Source organism: Lissotriton vulgaris, chromosome 11 (assembly GCF_964263255.1).
Source record: "Lissotriton vulgaris chromosome 11, aLisVul1.2, whole genome shotgun sequence".
Classification (NCBI taxonomy): domain Eukaryota; kingdom Metazoa; phylum Chordata; class Amphibia; order Caudata; family Salamandridae; genus Lissotriton; species Lissotriton vulgaris.
Window position 1 is genome coordinate 94,083,113 of NC_141699.1, and position 12,861 is coordinate 94,095,973.

Below are 12,861 nucleotides of genomic sequence, written 5' to 3' on the forward strand. Positions count from 1 at the left end.
TGGGATAAAAGAATCAGAACGGGAGGACAACCCCCGAAAACCTTCTGTGCAAATCCTGACATAGGTGCAACTGACTGAGTCTCATGGTGCGCATGGGTTCCCAGAAAGAGGGGTAGCCTTCCTCCGGATTACTAGGAGCATGGTATGCCGGAACTCCCCTCCCAGGCTGGTGGTTCTTTGCCAGGGACCAGATGGGCAATGCCCGGACAACACCTCCCCTCCATCTGGGGGCTCCCTCCTCCAGCCCACGGTGTAGTAAAGTGCCTGAGATGAGCTCCATGGGTTCTGGGCTCCTCCCCCAGGCGTCCGGGCCCAAGAGCTCCGGTGGTCCTCCCCGTCCCTGAGGCCCAGCCGGGGTCACCCACCCCCCTGGGACACGGAGTCCCAATCCCTGCTTTGGCAGGCGAGAGCCATCCCATGAAGGCATGGGGCAGGCAGATGGGTGTCCTTTCGGTCCTGGCCATCTGGTCACACCTATCCCCTGGGCCATCTGGTCGCACGGGCCAGCCGTGTGGCAGGGTACCGGGCACAGGGTCCTGCACGATTGTGGAGGCTTCCTGTGCTCTCCCAGGCCAGGGAGTCCTGGCTGGGTCCAGGGGCCCCTCTGGCCCCTGGGTCAGGTGCTCCAGCCCTGGGTCCGCCCCCCGGCCTGCAGCTCTGCCAAAGGACCGACACGGGGTTCCGTCATGCCTGTGGAGCTTCCCCCTGCTTGGATGGGTTCAGGAGCTCTGAATGGGGCCCCTGGGGAGGGCGGCGTCCCCACCCCGGGCTCCGTCCTCTGTCCTGCTGCATGGCAGGATGCCCGGGATGGGCTCCTGCGGGGCTGGGGAGGCTTCCCCTGAAAGTCTAGGCCTGCAAGACAGAGTTCTGTTGTGCCCAGGGAGCCTCCCTCTGCTTGGCCTATCCCCTCGGCCATCTGGTCCCACGCAATGCTTTCCAATGGGGCGACCAGATGGCCAGGCTGCCCTGAAAGTCCCTATGAGGGCTCATTTGCCTCCCTGTTCCCATCCAGGGCTCCAGGAGGTCGGGCACATCTGTGCCTTGGGTCCCCTCAGACTCGCGGTACACACGGGTTACCAGGAAGGGGGAGGGGATGTACCCTGCCTCCAGATTGCTAAGGACTGGATACACCAGAACCCCTCTCAGCCAGGCGATCCAGAGCCGGCATCTGGATGGGCCAGGACAACCCCCAGGCCGGGGCTCCGTCCCTTTGGCAAACGTGTGGTGTGGTGCCTGGGATGCGGCACGCGGGCACGAGGAGGCATCCTCTGTACCTGGGAGCCCCGATGGGGTCCAGGGGTCCTGCACTCAGTCCCCCTGCATGCCGCTCCACCAGGGGGCTTGAGATGGGGATCCGCCGGGCCTGGGGAGACTCCCTTTCCTGATATCCCCAGGGAGTGCGGCCGCCCCACCCCAGGCTCCGTCCTCGGTCCTGCTGCGTGGTAGTGTGGTAGTCTAAGTGAGAGAAGGATCTATGAACACCTGAGTAAAAGATGTAACCACATTCTGTTGGGTGGTGTGCTCTCCGTACATACACATGAGACATATTGTGTAGAAAAGTGGAGAGTATTGTTGGGCTGGGTCCTGCTGCTGTGGACAAGGAGGAATGATCCAGGACAGGGTCACCCACCCCATTAAGGTCTCTTCCCAGAATCCACAGTGCATTGCATCGCTCCATGAGGAGATTGCACAAGGTACATATGAAATCATAGGTGAGAGGCAGGGGAGCATAAATGCAAACCATTGAAATCGGGGATCCCTACTAAGTGCCCATCACCGATATTTAACAGCCTTTAACATCATGCCATACCCTGGACACCACCAGGGGGGTATGATTATGGACTAGAATAGCCACACCCTGTGAGTCCCGGTGGAACCACAAATAATGTGCATGCATTTATCCCCTTCGGTCTAGGTGGGGCAGTTGTTGCCCATAAGGTTTCTTAGATTATGAAGATATCGAGGTTGGATTTATGAGTTGCTTTTAAAACTGCCCTTCGCTTAATTTTGCCCAATATGCTATTGAACTTCCATGAGAGGACACTTAGACTCCCTGGAAAAATGAGCTGTTATGTATCAGCCATGTGGTTGGTTCATGACATCTTGGATGACAAGGTGTGTGTTCTCGATGTGTGTGTCTTGTGTGCCTGTTGACTGAGTGCATCAAGGTGTACCAACTCTGGGTCAAAACAAAACGTTACCCTCCAATCTCCTTCCTCACATTTTCCACCCCATACCTTGTGAATGAGAAGTATCTGTTCAGGTGCAACTGAGGACAGTAGCAAACTGGGCTAACTGAGATGTGTGCCTCCCCTGTCATGCAATCGCCCACCCAACTATCCAAAATTACCTTTTCCCCAACCCCAACCAACACAAACCATAAAAGAAAAATTTCCGGGAGGCCTAGGCTACCATTTGTTGCTAAGTTTCATCAGCCCTTCTAAGTAGCTTGCATAGGCACCTGCCGGTCAGGGCAGAGTCAGTTACTATGCAAGGTTTTAGGAGGCTGGCTGTAGGTCAGAGGATGATATAGACTGTCAGTCTCCTCTGCCTCCGCCTCTGGCCACACAGGGTATCTTGCCAGCACCAGGGGACAGGCCCTTCACTCCTGACAGTGCAGTCTTTGTTGCAGAGCTGTGTGCCACTCAACTGAAAGATCCCCATTGCTCTCACCCCTTCCACCTCCACATCACCCCCCAGAAAAGAGAAATTACCACTGAACACATTAGGACCTTCCTTAATCCAGTTCCAGGCCTCTTCCAGGTCATCAAAAACAAAAGTTTGTCTTGGAAGGTGAGTTCTAGGTGGGCCAATAAGAGGAGAAAGTATTGTATGTCCATGGCCCTGAGTTTTTGCTTCACCTCCTTAAAGGAGCTTGAGCTTCTTGCTGTTCCCAGAGTTCAGAGAGCTAGGAGTGGAGGTCGCTTCTTCACTTTTCTGGAACCCCCTGACGATTAGCCTGAGCACAGATGACAATTTTATGAATTTTAGAAAGAAAGTAAAAACTTACCTGTATTTCTAATCCCATTAATTTTTAACTACCCTCACTCCAGCAGTTGTTGAAAGCGCGGGGAAGCCCATTGTCGGGTAGCCAGGATCTGTACAAATCAGATGATTAAAATAGAATAGGATCACCTCTGTTGCTGGACATTTAGGGTGTAGTCTGGGAAGATAATTACTAGGAGGAATTGGTACGTAAGCAAGCCAGTCTTATGCTCCACCTGGAGGATGGCATCCCAGTTTACATAATTACGAACATGGGCAATGAAGAGGCAAGGCAGGGAGCCCATTGGGTGTTTCGCAGTTAATGCTCAGTGTGCTCATTCAACAATGAAGCAGGCAGAAATCTCTGATATAGGTAACCAACTTCTCAGCCAATCGAAGTTGAATGAGATTGGTGAGATCCTTTTGTGCCCTTTGGAATACCCACAATGCTCAGATTGTTACACACCAAACTACATCCTCATCCCGGGCCTCCAGGTGTCCAACAAGGCACTGCAGGGTCACAAGGCGGGACTTGTGATTTAAATGTATCTTTCATTTCAGAGAATCTGCCCGCTACCTCTGCAGCCCTCTGAGCTGTATTCCCCAGATCTTGCTGGATCAGGGACAGGTATACTTTCAGATCCCCCATTCCCCCCCAGTGTCCTTGAGGTCTTGGATCGCCTGCAGAATGGCGGATGTCTGTAACACCTACGCAGGTTGGATGCTGCCATTCGTCGCTCCGCAAAACACACAAGATGAAGGACGAAATGTTGCACAATGGCAAAACATTCACCTCCAGTAACAGATCTCAGTTTAATCCATCGTTATTTTGCTCACCAAGCCACCCCTGTTCAGACATGGCCATATGCAAATCAGTCTTGACCCTGTACCTCATGGGAACAGTCTAGCCCGAACAGCCAAGCCATGTCTTTCCTGGAACGGAATCAAGCATCCTAGGACCGGTTTCTGGCTATCGGCCGTCTTCAGCCAGGATAGCTTGACTCCAGTGACGTAGTGAGCACGGGACCCACGTCTGGGCATACCCTTCCCACATAGGATGAACAGCAAAACACACAAGATGATGGACAGAATGTTGCACAATGGCAAAACATTCACCCTCAGTCACAGATCTGGGTTTAATCCATCGTTATTTTGCTCACCAAGCCACCCCAGCTCCGAAATGGCCATATGCAAATCAGTCTTGACCCTGTGCCTCTTGGGAACCGTCCAGCCCGAACAGCCAAGCCATGTCTTCCCTGGACCGGAAACAAGCATCCTAGGACCGGTTTCTGGCTATCAGCTGTCTTCAGTCAGAATAGCTTGACTTCAGTGGTGTAGTGAGCACAGGACCCACGTCTGGGCATACCTTTCCCACATAGGGTAAACAGCAAAACACACAAGATGATGTACGGAATGTTGGACAATGGCAAAACATTCACCCCAGTCACAGATCTGGGTTTAATCCATCGTTATTTTGCTCACCAAGCCACCCCAGTTCAGACATGGCCATATGCAAATATGTCTTGACCCTGTGCCTCAAGGGAACAGTCCAGCCCAAACTGCCAAGCCATGTCTTCCCTGGACCGGAATTAAGCATCCTAGGACCGGTTTCTGGCTATCAGTCGTCTTCAGCCAGGATAGCTTGACTCCAGTGGCGTAGTGAGCACGGGACCCACGTCGTCGCTCCAGCATCGTCTGTCGGGGGCCACCTATTTGGTAAATGTGTCAATTTTCTGTTGTGATACATGGCCAGATGGTTTCTCACTCCCCATGTTGTGTTTTGGGTATAATCAAAAGGAGGTCAGAAGTAAAGGACTGACGGAGACAGGCAGCAGAGAATGTCCAGAACTGCTGGGGTAATGATCGTTCAAGCTGAATTCACTGGTCTTAGAAGGCATCTGGATACCCCGCTATCTCAAACGTCCACCTCACAGTCTCCCAGTAGAGCGTCATCCATGCGGGCCCACTGCCCCACCCAGAGCATCATTGAAACGACTGCATTAGTGCTGACCTTGTATCACATCCCCCTCTGTGTGAGTCTGCTTGGGCTGCTTTCCTGGTGCCAGGTCCTGTCTGAGGGGTCTCACTCAGGGTAAACCACTGCGAAAATGTTTGGCTGCAACAGTGCCGCCAAACGTGGCCAGCCCTGTGGGAAAACGTGATCACCACTGACCCACTGAGTGTAAAGAGAAGCCCCAGTGCATAGGATCGGCTATTGATATTAGCCCCAACAAGGAGGTACAATTTCTCGTGGTCCCAGCTGTTGGGGGTGGGAACAAGGACTGAACGATGATAACCATGAACTGTCATATTTTATCTGCTGGTACTTTGTTAATGGTGATTAGTACAATGTGGTTCAGATTGATTCTTTTAGAATATTGCTGTATTCTATTATGTGTTTATATATGTATACTCACACTAGTTATTTGGATAATAAATAATTCTCTATAATAACTTTATTGGTGTAGTATTACCTTTCTATGTGAAATATGTTGTATTCTTTTAGATAATCATTCCTCAATTTGCTTTCTAAATTGCAATTTTTACTACAAGTAATTCCTTGCATTTTCTTGATCTGGTTTGTCCTAGGAATTTAGTGTCACCTAAACCTGAGACTTAGGGACGAATAGGCAGCCTGATTCATGTAGGTAAATTGCACTCGCAAAGGGCCAGATTCTCAGAATCTGGCCCTTAGCGAGTGCGATTTTTGCATTTGGTATTCATGATACCAAATGCAAAAATCGCTATGTAAGAATTCGCATATTTGCGTGGAATGGCATTTAAGGAATCTCTAATAGAGATTCCTCAAATGCTATTCATGACACACAACAAAATTGCGATTTTAGACTTTTGGGGCCGCTATTTACCGACAGGTCAGACCTGTCGGTAAATAGCAAAAACTCAGAAAAATGCTTTTAAAAGCATCATTCAAAGTTGCATGTAGCACACACACATGTCCTTTGGACATGTGTGTGCGCAACACCTGTCCAAAAGTGCATTTTAGGGGTGCTACAGGGCGTCCTTTGGACACCCCTGGCACCCTTAAAATCGCTATCTCAGTTGCGAGTAGCAAATTGCTACTCGCAAATCCCCATTCATTCCAATGGGCCTCTTGGCCCATAGGAATGATTGGGGAGTATTTGCGAGTAGCAAATTGCTGCTCGCAAATAAAGAACATGTAGGAATCGCTATTTAAGTAGCAATTCCTACATGAATGCCGTTTTGCGTGTCCTCAATAGCGATTCGCTATGATTCGCTATTAGGGACACGCAAAACGGCATGTACATGAATCAGGCTGTTAGATCTTGGCAGTGAGTTGCTCAGTCAGAAACACAATGGCAATCCTGTCCACCATATTGCAAGTCCCAAAGGATATGTCATGTTAGTGATGGTGAATTGTAAATCAAACAAACAGTCCTTTGCCAGAGGAGCAGAAGCAATAGCCTTCAGTGACCCAGCAGGACAGAAGGACTTTCGCCCCTCTTCAAATTACTCCCTTTCTTGTTAGATGTTTTGAATTATTTTTAAAGCTTTTTGAAGAGTTCTTGATTGTAAACTATTTTTACACTAGCAATTCAATTCAGCAAGCACTTTTAAAAGGAGTCTTTACATGAACTATTAGGAATGTATGTACAATTATGTTTGGCTGTGAATAGTGGGTAGTTTAATATTGTAATATTGCAAATTAATGTTTTGTACTTCAGGGTAAAAAATTATCCTATGCAGATTTGGAGTCCTCAGTGACTTCAAAATTTCTTAACATTGCTCACCATTCAGAAGCTAAGACGACAACAATACATTTTCTATATTGAGAGTCAAGTAAGAGAAAAAGCACATGAGGATGAAGGAGCTGAATGGAACTTAATATAGTAAACATGTCAATGGGTAGTTAAGGTTTTCTAACCTGAGCGAAAGGAATAGTCCTGGGATTGACCCAATGCTGTAGAAAAGATACATAGTGGTATTTGTGTATTCACGAAGTTTCTTTGGTGCAATTTCTCCCACAAACTGCCAATTCAGAGTTAGAGCAAGACCTTAAAAAATAAAGCAAGAAACAAGATAGTCGTGTGAGCATACTCTTAAAGCCTTTTAGAATGATTTAATGAATGATTTAAGTATCATACGTTTATATAGAATCTTTCTGATGTGCATAAAGCTAATATACATTTGGGGTATCTTAGCAACTAAGAGACTGGCCTTATCAAGGACAGAAGAGTGTGTTGAATTCCTTGTGTATGATACAGTTAGAATCATTGCCCAACATAACAGTTTGTCAGTATGCAATCACTCTACCATCAAATAAACCATCTCACCTGGGAAAATACCTACTTAAAGCATTGCAAATGAAAATAATGTCACCACTTCATATGTTTTCACAATAAACAAAATAAACTAAACTAGTTTTGTGAGAAACAAGTATATTTAGCACAGTGCCTAAGGTTTAGTAGAGAAACGGAGTTAATCAGAAGATAAATAGAAGTACTTTTAGTAATAAACCTATGGGAGAAGCAACTCAGTGTTCCAATGCTAAATAGGTTACTGTCGCTTAATGAAGGATTACTCCATTAATGGCAAGCCTTGACCTTGCAACTCAGGTGAGTCAGACAAACTGGTCATCTTACAGTGGTGCAGCTAGGTTGCCATGGGCACTAGTGCATGAAAAGTAACTAGGTACCCTCATTAGGGTGACGTCTCAGTCTGTCAGTTGCCCCGGACACCTCTCAACCACCTTCAACATAGTCTGCATCTGCTATATCAAAACTCACTATCAATCTCATGTACACACAATTGTATTTGCACTCTCTGCACTGTATTTCTGTACATCAAAGCCATATCTCTAATAAGCATAAACAAAGCCAATGGGTTGGGCCATTGGAAAGTGCATACACAGAAAGACACAACATGCCAGGATTACAAATGCACACCGTTACCCTCACATAGGTTCATCCTCCATGCTGCATGCACACAGGCATATGCCTCACTCTAAACTCACAGAGGCACAACTTTTAACCTGTCACTCACTTACCCTGCACTCTCAAAAGACAATGTTAATCCTGCATTCCATTATCACAGGCACATCCCTCACAATGCACTCAATAAAGTTAGTGGCTATCCTTGGCGCACACAAGTACACTGCTCATACACATATACACCTCTTACTAGGAAGGAGCTGAGTTTGGATAGATGGTTGTATAGGATGCACTGGTTGCATATTTGGAGCATCAGGCCATTAATAAAAGCCTGATTGCCCACTGAGGTTATCTAATCTCCCATTAGCCACACTTGGGCCAGCATTGCAGACCATGTCATATTTTTGCAAGGAAGAGTCTTGGCATCCAAAATGTCCCAGTTTCCTTCTAAAAAGCAGAATGGGTGTTTTCTAAACCAAAAGTCTAAGTTTATGACTTTCGGTATTCCCAAAGATAAGTTAAGAGTAGTATCTTCACAGGCACACTCTGGGAGTGGGTTTCCACACTTGGGGAGGAGTTTCCACACACAGGGCTGAATCTCGGCCCCAAGTGAGGCGATTCCACTCCGCACCTGGAGTTCTGGCCCAAATGTGGAAATTCCTCTCAGCAGTGGCGTCACTAGGGTTAGTGTCATCCGGTGCGGGTAACTCATGGTGTCACCCCCTCACAACTTACCGCATGGACTTCCGAGTCCGCCAGTGGACACAGATGGCAAGAGGTTCCAGCCTGAAGGGCTGGTGGTCAAAGATGGACAAACAGGGAGGCTGCCAACCTTGTGGCATATCTGTGAGACTGCTGGGCAGGGCACTGTAACTGGCAGGGATGATGGAAAACAGGCAGAAAAAAACAACCGGCTTGAAACACCCTACCTACAGTCCCTGCCCATGAAGAGGCCATGTAGGACAACTGGTATCACAGAACAAGAACACTCAGTCTTCAGTGCTGTTTCTGGTGTTTGCGAAAAGACAAAATATTTTACTGGTGTTGATGAATCCGTTTTTTTCACCTAGAGGTCTTTAAAGGAGTAGCACTGCTAGGCTTAGCCCATTTCTTGGGCGCTATCGGGTCATCAGCGCTGGGTACAAACTATCTTTAGATCAACAAGGCAGATAGCCGTCATCCTGGTAAAACACATCTCAAAATCCACGGGGACAAGGTAGTCACCCCCAGACTTCTCACTATTCATGCGCCTGAAACACCCGGATTAACCCACTCCCAGCTTAACAGGATATGAGTACTTGCCTCTGGATCTGTTAATGACCACCTCACCAGGACTTTAAGCCTTCTCATTGATACCACAGGGTGCCAATTAAGATAGAACCGCAACAAATTCAACCACCCCAATCACACAACTTACCTAGGCAAGAAGAAGTGACTTACATGAAGAGTTCAATCCTAGCTGCAGAAACACACTATCAACCCTAGCTGCAGAAACACACTATGTTTCTTGCAAGGAGGAAGTTAAAGATTATGGAAAGGAGTGATAGCATGGTCGCTGGGTTCCTTGGTGCTACCTTCCTCCTTATCCCTGCGCATACCACCATGCAATCCACTAAGCAGTACTGAGATTGCAGGACAGCCTATTCTCAAAAGCACCCTCCATGGCTTTAAGCACAGAGCACCTCTCAAACACCAGAGTTCTCTAACCCACCAGCCTACCCTCCAGCTCTAACTCAGGGCACAAGCAAAGTATAATGTGTTTCCTGGTCGGTGAACAGAATATATATACAAGTTGTACTTTACTTAATTTTACTCAATGCTAGGTATTCTTATACCGTAAGGGAGATGCCAGCCTAGCCCTTTTCAACCTCTCTGACAAATGATAGAACCAACTTTTTTCAAACTCACTATAGGACGGCACTGGGCCGAGTGCAATGAGGACCCGGCGCCCTTGTTGCCGTCCGAGGGAGGGAGCTTCCCGGGCCCGGGGCGCGTGATTTTCCATTGGGCAGAATCATTCTGAGGTGTAGACTGACATTGGATGTCTTTCCTGTGATATTCCCCGAATCCCCGGGTCTAAAAAATAACCCTGGGTGGGCAGAGTACACTGGGACGGCCCGGGTATAAAGAGAGTTTCTGGCTCTGACAGTAACTGTCCTCGGGCGGACGGGGGGCCTGGCCTCATCGGGGGCAGCCACGTGTTACCTGGGTTCTGTGGATGAATGCTGGCACGCACCCAGGAGGAGTAGAAAGAAAACCGACACAGCAACACACATAAATAATGTAGCGAACAACACCAGCTCTTAAAATAAATCCTGATTAGATGATCGCTCCTTGACAAGACTCTTTAAAGCTCTCCTTTGCCACTGCACTGCCACATTTCTAATTCTAACTTCATTCAATTAATTTATAAATGATATTCTCAGTCTCTCACCTCTGCCTCCGGACCCATCAACCAAGAACTGAGTCTGAGTCAGTCCCAAATTTGACAACGTCGGGCCGGGCGATCGCGATATATCAAAGAAGAGGGTGGCTGGTGATGATTTCTTTATTCTAGTGCAGCATACCACATGCACTCCCCTGCGCTGCCGTCTCGTCTCCTCCCTGGCGCGTGACCGCCGCAATGCGTCACAGCAGAGGAGCACAGCGCGCGGGGCCTGTCCCAGGGCTGTCGTTGGTAGCGCTAAGATTGACGGCCCTGGGACCCACAAACTGGGTACGCCGTGCATCCGCATCGCACCCGCATCATCACCACTGGTGTGTACGTGGCAACATGCTGTGCACTGACTACAGTATACTGTATTTTAATTTGTAAGCAGGTGCGCAACAGCAACTGCACATCACTATGAATAAAATAAAGCAGCACTGGCAGCAGAGAGGTGAGGGCAAGGCTGAGGCTCAGGCTGCACTCCACTGTGCAGCACAGAGCGAGCCAGCCAGCGTAACTAACCAGATTGGTGTCCCCCCATGATGGGGTGACACCCGGTGCGGTCCGCACCCACCACCCCCTCCTAGTGACGCCACTGCCTCTCAGGGGTTGGAGAGTCCACTCCAGGTGCGGAGTGGAATCTCCACACTCCAAGTGGGGAATCGCTGCCCCAAATGTGGATGTGAAAATACTACGCATAAATTTCCTTTGTGAATATCAAAAGTCATAAACTTAGACTTTTGGTCTAAGTTTACCTTTATGAATCGAGCCCTAAATGTGGAGGGCATGTGACAATAGAAAATTAAAAACAAAGCTTCACGCTTGTCTGCCATCTGTAAACAGTAAAAACGTATGCAGAGTATGGAGTCTACCATTTCAAAATAGTGGCGCTGTTTTGAAGTTTGCAGTTGCAAAAAACGTTGTGGTGCACTAGCAATGGCAGCAAGGCAGCTGGTACTCTCGTTAATCAATTAGCACAAGGCTGCATTTGCAGGAGCTGCTGGAGAATCATCTTAAAGAGAAGTCCACGAGCTGGACACCTCTCCATGCAGAGTAACACGTAGTGAGTAGGCAAAATACTGTTATTTAGACTGCTTGACATCCTCAAGACCACTTGTTGTCTACTACGCCTAGCCAAACATTGACAAGAAAGCCAGTGACTTAAGAGGGCTGATCCACTGTCCAATTGTATGCATGCTGTTCTGAAGAGCTGAGCTAATATGTGATTGACACTCTGTCTGATGAATAACTGAAGTGGGTTTACCCAAAGACTATTTTCTCTAAGCAAGATTATGTATTATTTTTGTGAAAACATGAGGCTTGGGAGATAGCTAAAACAGTCTTTTGGTCAGACCAAAAGCACAAATAAATACATAGAGCAGAGGGACAAAGAGCATAGGGATTCCTGGCTCACATGCATAAGACGTACATCACTGGTCAAGAGCATCAACATTTTCCTTGAAAGACACTGAACCAGTGTGGTACTGAACGATCAGTGCAGGTTTCCATCAAAGACATCGAACAATTGTTCCAGCCAGTGCAGGGTTCCTTCAAACACACTTAACAATTATGCTACTGAAGGGCCAGTCAGTGCAAGCTTCCTTCAAAGACATAGAACATGTGGTACTGCAGAGTCAGTGCAAGCTTCCTACAAATATATGGAACAAGTGTGGTAGTTAAGGCCAGTGCAAACTTGTGTCAAAGACATGGAAAATAGTGTGGCACCGTAGGATTAGAAGGTGCAAAAACAAGTGTGGTATCATAGAGACTTTTCAAACATCCTTTAAAGACATGGAACAAGTGTGGACTATGTAGCACCATTTAACGCCTCCCTTAGATACAGCAAACAAGCAGGATTTCAGATGTATGATAAGTCTAAGGAACAGCACTGGAGTGTATAAAAGCAGTCACCGTTTATTTTTTATGTTTTAAAAATGTTTTTTATTTTTTATCACACAAAAAGGTCCAATGGACAATAAATGTGTACATGTTGTGTATTTGTGTTTGTTAAAAAGAATTGTTTGTTTGCATCCACTGTTTGTATCAAGATTTATATATGTGGGCAAAGAAAATTGATTATATATTGTGCATTGATCCTTTTAGTGTGACAAAAAAGCCAAATAATTTTAAACATATATAAAAAAATGGTGACCTCTTTATTGAGTATAGCGGCCACGGATTAAATGTGTGTGCTATACAAATCTGAATAACATAATATAGCATAACATAATGCATCCCATGCAATCCAATCAAATGCTTTTTCATCATCTAACACCACCATCCCCAAATTGTGATGTGTCTTGTTAGCCATATTAAAATCTGTTATAGCTGTATTAAGATGTGCGGTAATATCTCTACCAATTATAAACCCATGTTGATGTTTGGATACAAGACCAGGCTTGTAAGGAGCCAAACGATTAGCCATCACTTTGGCAAAGATTTTAGCTTCGGAATTGATGAGAAATATTGGGGTGTAAGACACACAATCATCCGCCGGCTTCCCTTTTTTAAGAAAGAAAACAATATTAGTCATATTCC

At 47.0% G+C, this 12,861-nt stretch overlaps 1 protein-coding gene across 1 annotated transcript in view; it reads right to left on the reverse strand.

The window, feature by feature from the left end:
* Window positions 1-12,861, reverse strand: part of LOC147679024 (solute carrier family 2, facilitated glucose transporter member 9-like) — an 803,060-nt gene that overhangs the window by 491,893 nt on the left and 298,306 nt on the right. The window contains exon 7 of the mRNA XM_086942759.1: window positions 6,890-7,019. Within this exon, the coding sequence (XP_086798885.1) occupies window positions 6,890-7,019 (130 nt within the window). The remainder of the gene's footprint in view (window positions 1-6,889; window positions 7,020-12,861) is intronic.